The sequence below is a fragment of the Balaenoptera physalus genome (assembly GCF_965194825.1).
Source record: "Balaenoptera physalus genome assembly, chromosome: 3".
Taxonomy (NCBI): domain Eukaryota; kingdom Metazoa; phylum Chordata; class Mammalia; order Artiodactyla; family Balaenopteridae; genus Balaenoptera; species Balaenoptera physalus.
Window position 1 is genome coordinate 155,131,030 of NC_138890.1, and position 9,728 is coordinate 155,140,757.

Here is a 9,728-nt window from a genome sequence, read left to right on the forward strand (position 1 = left end):
GTTTAAACAATGGCTCATCTAATCATTTCAAGAACTCAGAGTCATACAATGAAAGGATCAATGATTTTTATGATTAAAATATTACTAAATATTAGTTACATTATTGCTATTCTGGAACAGAAGTTTGAGCAAGAATATTAGATCTTATATAAATTTTTCTATGTCATGCGCCAATCTTGTAAGGAGAAAAATCATATCAAGTTTATATTAATAATTATGCACTTTCAGAAGTATTGTATAAAGAAACCTAAGATTACATGTGTCTCTGTCAATAAAATGAACAAAATTATAATTAATATCAAAGAGGAAAAAGTATTAACTAGTGAGTATGCAGGTTGGTATGGCCATAGAAGGTACACAATAACCAAAACAATGGATACATTAAACTACTGTGAAATTCTAATAATTCTTCATCACAGAATGTTGGACTATTATACCTGGAAGTGGTGCCACTATTTGTTTTTGTAGAAGAGAAGTTTGAAAGTAATGGTAATTAAGTGACTGTAATTACAAATCACACAGACGGCAGACCCAGGACTGGAAAACAGGCACCCTGATGTGTAGCTTTGTGTTTTATCCACAATAAAATGCTCAATGGAATTTTTCTGCCCAACCTGTCATTTGCTGCTCCATCTTCACACTGTGGTACACCTCTGACCTACAGGGAGCACAGCTGAGAGGTGCTATAATTTCTCAAATTCAACAATGATTTTACAAAACTTTAGAAGCATTTATTTGTATATCCTTCTAAATTTTGCAAATACCATTAAGAAGAAGAGTAAACAGTTTGAATAAAGTATGCAATATGATTGTAATTATGGCACCCCATAGCTTTAAAATCTTCTCCTTTCTGGTATTATATGGCATATTGCTCATATTCCCAAAACTATATTTATAGTTTCCTTAATCTCTAGGAGTGGTTGTGCTAAGCACTTTTGTTTTTTAAAAAAAACACATCTGTTATGTCCTTTGCCTTTGAAACAATCATTATCTCGTGGAGGCAACATATTGGTAACCAATTCATAATAATATGGGCTGGTAGTATATATTAACAATGTTAAAAGACAAAAGATTGGCGTGATCAAATTTTTCTTTTCTTTTCTTGGATACTATAGTGGCCAGGAATCAGATAATGATCCATAGAGGTGCTCTACAAACTGATACTTGATGGGCATTTTTCATTCTTCATTAAATAAGTTACATGAGACAGAACTACAAAAAAATCTTGGCAAAATTTTCTGAAAATGGAATTTTTTGTTTAATTTCAGTATTTAATTTCAGTGATATATTTAAAGCTTAAACACTGATGTAAAATGTCTTGTAATAACAAGAGTTGCTTTGTGTGCTCTATTTAATTAATTTTTCTTTGGTTTTAGTTGATTCAGACTGTCAGTGTCATGGACAAAGATGACCCTCCCCGAGGCCACAAATTCTTCTTTGAACCAGTGCCAGAATTTCCCCTCAATCCAAACTTCACCATTGTAGATAATAAAGGTACAGAACATTTTTGAAGACAAATATTATGAAACCTTAAGAGGAAAAATTTTAAAACTGGTCTGACTTTTTGTTTTTTCAGATAATACAGCAGGAATCATGACTCGAAAAGATGGGTATAGCCGCAACAAAATGAGCACGTATCTGCTGCCAATTTTAATCTTTGACAATGATTATCCAATCCAAAGCAGCACTGGCACACTCACCATTCGTGTGTGTGCCTGTGATAATCAAGGTAACATGCAGTCCTGCAATGCCGAGGCCTTGGTCCTCTCTGCTGGCCTGAGCACGGGAGCTCTCATCGCTATCCTTCTCTGTGTCGTCATACTACTTGGTAAACTATGCCCCTGAAAGATATGCCCCTGAGATATGCTCATTCAACTCAAGGAATTCTCTCCCTCATTACCCAGTGATTGCACACTGAAAAGCACTCTTCTTTAGAGCTAAAGGCTGAAAATTTTAACTTGTTATTAAAATTGTTCTTCCAATTGAAAAACAATTGAGTTTTTGACTGTGGATAGTTCTAGCTTTAAAGAGACTGAAAGCAAGGATATAATAGCTAGTGATATATACGTATATTTTAAAATATGTTTTATATTTATAGTGTTAACTAAGATGGTCCCATTTCTAAGGACATTTCATTTAATAATTGATTTAATTTTCATATCAACTCTATAAGGTAAATACTTTTATTCTTCTACAGAAAGATTAGATAACTTACACAAAGTCACTCATTCAGAAAGTGTTTTAACTAGGATTAAAACCCAGATTATTCCATTTCAGAATCCACCTTTCTAAGCAAATACTAAGTTATGTATATCATAAATGGAACTGGCCAGTGCATTTAACTTGTCACAGTAAGATAAACTTTTTTTTTTCATAAAATGTGTTAAATGTAGGCGCAACACACCAAATTAAATTTTAAGCTCATTTCTTAAAATATCACTATGGCATTGTGGTCATACCTACTCCAGCAATATTTTCTAAATAAAGTCATGCTTCCAAGTGCAAATGCTTTCTTTGAGCATGCCCTAACAGGACAATGATTTAATTCAATCAAACAGTTGTTCCACTGTAACACATTCCCCCAAAACATGTTTCCATCAAATATTCATCCAAAATGAATGCTTAGGGCAGGAGAGCTAGCCAAATTTATGTCCCAATGCTCATATGTGCTGGCTCCTTTTCACTGCAAATCCTCTCAGGCTATCTGGATAAAATCCCTTTGGCCAGATATTCTTGCAGGACTTCAGTGGGGAACGGATGAAAGTGAGAGGAAAACATTTGTCTCAGTTATGATGATCCAACTATTTAGAAAAACATTTTCGTAGGATGGTTTAGAACTTAACACACTACTACCATCAGCAGCAGCAGCAGTCCACATCTCCACCTGCTGCTAGAAAGTTCAACTCCTCCATAAAATATTTTTGTATCCTCATGGAGATTAAATGTTGGCGTACGCTTTTAGCCAAGTGCTACTGATATCATATTGCTTTATTTGCTCAAATAGTTCTACTTTCCTAATTTAGGACAATATGGAAATATGTATATTTCAAATTTGATTTTTTAATTTCAATATTAATATAACACATACTAACACATAAAGACATGCATGCCTACATGAGGGAACATAATCCACCCCAAAAAATAGGTTTAGATATTGGAACATTATCCAACTAAATTGGATAATATTTTTCTCTACACAGAAATCCTAGAAGGCTTCTTTTATTCTGAAAAGTCTGCCATCTTTCTGCCCTGGGAAATATAGAAGGCACACAATTCTTGTATTTTACCTTCTCAATTTATTGCCTAAATGTGGAATGATTTTCTATTATTTTAGTCAAAATGGGTTCTAACTCATAAGGTTTCATTATAAAAGTTCTTTAAGCATCCTTGCTGTTATTTCATGTCTTTATACTAATGGCTGGACATAGTTACTATATTTCTGAAGTTAGAGGAGTCTGCTTTTTGCAAAATGGTGATATAGCATGGACAATAATATTTTAGACCTCTCCTGCTACAGTTTGAAGAAATTGTAATTCATAGTTTATATCCATGATACAAGGCAAAGTAGGGGGTTAAAACCTAGGGCAGGGCTTTTTAATCTTTTTGGTTCCTTGGACACCTTTCGTAGTGAAGATGAAGCTATGGACCTATTTAGAATAATAATTTAAATTTATAAAAATAAGACACGTAACACAAAAGGAAATACACTTATCCAAATTAAACAAAAAACAAAAAAGCAAAACGTGTTTAATTATTGTCATACGTGTTTTGTTCTAGAACAAGTCTAATGATTATTTGTAATATATCCTTACTATAATACAATATAAAGTATCTGTGATTTCTATTGGTTTAAAAGTCACACATACTGTTACTATCACTACAGTTTATGCTGATATCCATAATAGAAAAAAATGCTAAATTCAAGTTATAGTGAAAATATAACTTTCTATATTACAGAATATAGCATTTTTTTCTACTCCTTACCTTAGTCTCTTTGAATTCCGTTCATATACCCCAGATTAAAAACCTCAGTCGAGGGAAAAGAAGCAGATAATTTTGGCCTGACAAAGCAGAAAACCCTCAGAGCAGATTCTGAGGACCATTTGTGAAAGTTCGTAAACATTATATTAGTTAAGAAACCCTTAAAACTATTTGACTATATGGTTGTTCTTCTATGCATAGAGAATTTATAAATTAATTCATTCAGTATTAAACTAAGAACGCTGTTTTTCTACTGCATGATTCACTAGATTTGTGGATTTCAGGTCTATGTTGGACTTAATTTATGATCATCCTTTAACAGAAGAGAGTATAGATATGTCTCATTATTAATGAAAAGTTTTTAAAAATGTCTTCAACATGACTCTGAATATAGCTCAGCACCCAAAGCCTGATCTGTAGAGGTTCTTTTGTTTTCTTCTTACCAATTAGTATGAGCTGAGGAAAGTGTATTGGCCAATATGACAATAGCATTGTATGGGCCTTAAGTGTAGTTACAGGGGCCTCAAGGGCCATGGTGAAGTGCAGTCTCAGTGGAAATGAGTTTGTGTAATCTCAAAACAAAGACTGAGAAAATGAATGGTAGGTTTCTGAGGCAACATGTTCTTATTTTTCAGTAAGACATCAGTAGTATTGACAAAACATTTAACTTCCATAAAGTAAGGAAAACCTGGTTTTTATTTCTCCCCAGCAATGTATAAGTATGCTTTTGGAAAATATTCTTTATTTAATTCTTAACTTTCTTATGTATAAAATTATGTACTTGGTTCATTTTCTATGGAAACATATTTTGTTGGAAATCATGTGATCTTTCTTACGTTTTAAAATGTAATTTTTATTTTCAAAATGTATTTATCTTTCAAATGTTCATTGTCAAATATATGCATAATAATTTAAATTCCAGTAGTATAACAAGAAATAAGGAAGTATGTCATATGTGGGGAAGTTCATAGTTAACTTGATAACATAAGCATGTAAATAATAATACAGCATATAGAGGGAGCACAATTAACATTTCAGCCCCAAAGTTTGAATGCAACTATATATCAAGGAAGTCCTCAGAAAGAAGGTAATATGTGTAAGATGAGAACAAGGTAAGGATGAGTTTGAGTTTTAATTTTATATTGTAGCTTATAGAGTTATATTTCAGATTTTAAGCAGGCTTTCAAAACCAGGTCAATAAAAATAATTAACTAAACAGATGTGACATATGGGAATAGATGAGATTAGTAGCATATATATATGTGTGTGTGTGTACATATGTATGATATATATACACATAACATATATTATACATACATATGCACATGACATATGCATATATTTGAGCAATACTTTGCCTGTATTCCCTTGAGTCATTAATATTAAACTGGTACTCAATTTCTCTTGGGATAATAATGATTGTAGCTTTAGAATTTTAGTATTTTGAAACAAACATGCATTGGGGAAGAATGAGGTATTACATACTTACAGTTGGCTAAATGCATTTGCCATAATTGAACATTTTCAATGCCAGAGCCCCATAGGAGATTGAGTCTTGAAAGTAAATAAATGGCATTGTAATATCTGTTTCTTTATCAATATAGTACATCCAGTCATTGGCCCAAATCATCCTGTATTTGTGTAGGATAGTTACTCTTTATATCCAAATGAACTTAACACTTCTTACACCACACCAAGGTCACAAATACAAAAGTTAGCGATGTTAATTTAAACCCGAATCATGGAATCTCACTATTTTCTCTCTTTGGTTTTTTCTTCTTGTTGTTGCTGTATTTGTTTTTGTTTGTTTTTGGTTAATAGTTTTAGTTGTGCTGTTTGCTGCATTGAAGAGGCAAAGAAAAAAGGAACCTTTGATAATTTCAAAAGACGATGTCCGGGACAACATTGTGACCTACAATGATGAAGGCGGCGGGGAAGAAGATACCCAAGCTTTTGACATTGGCACATTAAGGAATCCAGAAGCAAGAGAAGATAGTAAATTTAGAAGAGATGTAATGCCTGAAACAATTTTTCAGATAAGGAGGACTGTACCTCTGTGGGAAAATATTGATGTGCAAGATTTTATCCATCGAAGATTAAAAGAAAATGACTCAGACCCAAGTGCACCTCCTTATGATTCACTGGCAACATACGCCTATGAAGGGAATGATTCCATAGCAGATTCACTCAGTTCTTTGGAATCTCCCACAGTAGATTGTAACCAAGATTACGGTTACCTCAGCGACTGGGGGCCTCGTTTTAAAAAACTTGCTGATATGTATGGGGGTGATGATAGTGACCGAGATTAAGAGTATGGTATGACTTCATGGACATCAGTGTGGAAGTACTCTCTTTGTTACTAGATGGAGTGGCCTGCATTCTCTTCCTTGGAGTAAAATTTTTAAAAAATCAAAATTACAAACAATACTTAGGTGTTGTCTTAGTAAGAGTTTGCTTAATCAGTAAGTTTCTGTGAATGAACACGAATGACCTAGATTTTAAAAAGTAATAATAACCAGTTCACCCTCTTTGACTAACAATCTCTGAAGGAAAGTATATCACATCAATAACCAATAAAAAGTACATAAAAGGCTTTTTGTGCCTTTGCTTAGATATAAGAACTTTATAAATAATGTTTTCTTAACTGACTTACAGTCACCTTTACTATTAAATGAAACATTGTGCAAATGCTTTGTAAATTAATATGAAAAAATATATCTCTAAAGAAATAGGAATGACTATTACTGCCATATTTATTTAGTTGAAGAATGTCTTTCTGTTAATTCATTCATATTTTTATAAATGTATATTTATATTTTTGTATTTTTATGAAATAAAATAGTATTTATAAAAATAAATTTCACTTTATTTAATTCCTAGAAGCAGTTCTGATCTCACTTATAACATTTTTTAAACATCTTTAAAGGTAAAACATGATTTACTCAGGGAAAAAGCAGCTAAATTATTGCATGCAATTTGGAAATAGAATGTGGTAGGACTATAGTGAGCTTTGGTACAAGTTGTGGTTTTCTCCTGCAACCACTCGAATATGGACAAGTGTTTATTGAATCACTGATGTCTACCCATCGATAAGGATGTGAGACACATTTACAATATAAAATATTATAAATATACTTGTGAACAATTAACTTTAATTTTTTTGTACAATTCTTTCCTATGGGATCAACCAGTAAATTTTATTGAGAGTAAATGAACTATGTGTCAGTAATGTGTAGATGAAGAAAAAAATCTAAACCACTCTTCCTTCATCAATAGTATAGTTTCAGAATGAGAAATGATACTTCCAACTTTTCTCTTTATGATTAGATAACTGATATAATATAATTTGGGTAACATTTAAAATGTGTATTAACAAATTAGTGGAGTTTTTTTTAATTGATAATTTTGTTGAGGATGTTGGAAGCCACTGTATTTGAAGAAATCTTGAAAAAACTAGTGACAGGTAGACTGGAGATAAGGAACCTTAAGGAATGTAAAGTTTTATTAATGATTGGGATTGTCCAGAAAACAGAATATAGACACCCTAAGACATAGGAAATAAGAATAGAGAGGGATAATTGTGCATAGTAATCATTTGCAAATTTTGAAAGACTGCAATGTAGAAAACTTGCCCTGGATTAGCCTGGAGAATAAAACCTAAACTGAAAGACAGAAACTTCACAGGGAGATTACATGATATCCATTTTCTATGTCATGAATTATCCTCTTTTTCTCCTGTATTATTGCTCCTTTGAGGAACAAATATCTTGCCCAGGGTAATTTCTAGGTGGAATTTATATAGAAATTTGTCTTTGACTAGTCTGTTAGCAAGTCTTTTAAAATAGCAACTATGTATTAACTTATAAATAGGCACTTATGTATTCTGCTACTATGTTATAAAATATTTAAAGACCATTTCAATAACTTTACCACCAGTAGCTAACACGTATTAAAGGTTTAATTTAATGCTAAGAAAATAAAAACATACTGGGTATTTAAAAAATAATTGAAAATTTCTTATCATTGGAATTGCCCAGAAAACAGAAAATTTTCAGTTTTAGTTCAGAAAGTATTAGTTTTTACCTTAATAAGTAATTAGTTTCTCCATTGCTAGAAATCTTTCTGCATAAATCAGACAAATATTTGAGGAGGATTATATAGAGTGGCTTAAGGTAGTAAGAAAAAATGAATTAGATGCCTATTAATGCCTCTTATAATCATTTATGCTATAATCACCAGAGGGAGAAGTGACAATAAGTAAACACATTCTAAGAAGGCCCATAATTATGGTATAAGTAGCAACTATTTATAAAAGAAGAGATTATGTCAAATCAGAAATGGGGGAATTGGTAGTTGCATTGCCTGCCTGAGTTCACCATGCTGTAAATACTAAGAGCACCGCAACAAACCAAGCTTCAGTTGTAGACCTGTAATTGCTATGAGAAAATCATACTGATACCAGAGAAGGCATATTAAGTTTTTAAGCTCGATTATGAAGAATTGTTAATTTGACTACCATTTTTTGGCGATTAAATATTGAAATTAATTTCAGAGTTATTCCTTTCCTTCATCTGGAAATCAATGATGTACTACTGGAGTCTTCATAAGGGCAGAGTTAACAGATTTCATACTTAATAGGTACATGATTGCTTCTGCTATAAATTGGAGGGTCAGATTTGATCAAATAAGTTACCAGATCTGTGTAATACTGATACTTCCCATAATTTTCCAGTAATGCTTGAAAGTCCTTCAGTGGAAAAATGCATTTAGGAGTCAGATGAGATTTTATTATTTCCTTACTGGCAAGTAAAGAAATTACCCAACTTCTCCCGAAAAATAGACTTGAAAATATTTACCCTATTGGGTTTGGTTAATTTTATTTCACTAAATGCACACAATACACTCGATAATATTAGTTTCAATCACTTGATTCTCTTGGACTGTGGAGTTGGTAATATCTGAGGAAAATTAGTACTTAATGTGTGCTTACTTTTCAAACAAAATAACATAATTACTTTGACTGCTTACACTTGAGATAGAATTAAATTAAAGCCATTTGAGTAACCATTGTTCCAAATATAATTAAAACAATCATTGTTTTATTTTGAATGTTCAATAATTTTCAGAAAATATAAAATAACATAATTACTTTGACTGCTTACACTTGAGATAGAATTAAATTAAAGCCATTTGAGTAACCATTGTTCCAAATATAATTAAAACAATCATTGTTTTATTTTGAATGTTCAATAATTTTCAGAAAATATAGTATCTGTCTATATTCGTATCTGAATATTTTTCATTGAGAGGACGCTACCTACATTATTAGAACTTTAACACACAACCTGAATGTTATTACATTCAATCCTGCTCTCAGACATATGAAATAGATTCCAATGACTTAAAAATCAAACTTAGTAAAGAAAACTAAAGAGCATTAACAACAAAAACAAGCCAACAAATAAGAAAAAAAAAAAGTAACAACATCTTACCTTAGCCAGTGGTTGAACTGACCTCAGTTGATTATTCCTTTTATCCTGGCAAAAGCACCACAATTGGCTTCCAGGATTCTTCATTCTTTTGGTTTTTCTTTTATTTTACTCAGTCTCCTTTACTGGTTCCTTTTCTTCTTCCTAACTCTGTATTTTGGAGTAATCCAGGCTCTAATCTGTTTTTTTCTCTATTTAAATCCTGGCCCTTGATGATCTTACTTATTCTTTCAGTTACTATACGTATCTATATCTGTA

General features: G+C 31.9%; 1 protein-coding gene across 3 annotated transcripts in view; it reads left to right on the forward strand.

Moving 5' to 3' along the window:
* Positions 1-9,113, forward strand: part of LOC309656811 (cadherin-9) — a 33,665-nt gene extending 24,552 nt beyond the window's left edge. For 2 of the 3 annotated variants that reach the window (XM_082453789.1, XM_082453791.1), the window contains 3 exons: positions 1,377-1,494; positions 1,577-1,828; positions 5,803-9,113. In XM_082453789.1, coding sequence (XP_082309915.1) covers positions 1,377-1,494; positions 1,577-1,828; positions 5,803-6,290 — 858 coding nt within the window. In that variant the 3' untranslated portion in view covers positions 6,291-9,113. The remainder of the gene's footprint in view (positions 1-1,376; positions 1,495-1,576; positions 1,829-5,802) is intronic. The other variant, XM_082453790.1, reaches the window with a different exon arrangement.
* Positions 9,114-9,728: the final 615 nt, after the last annotated feature.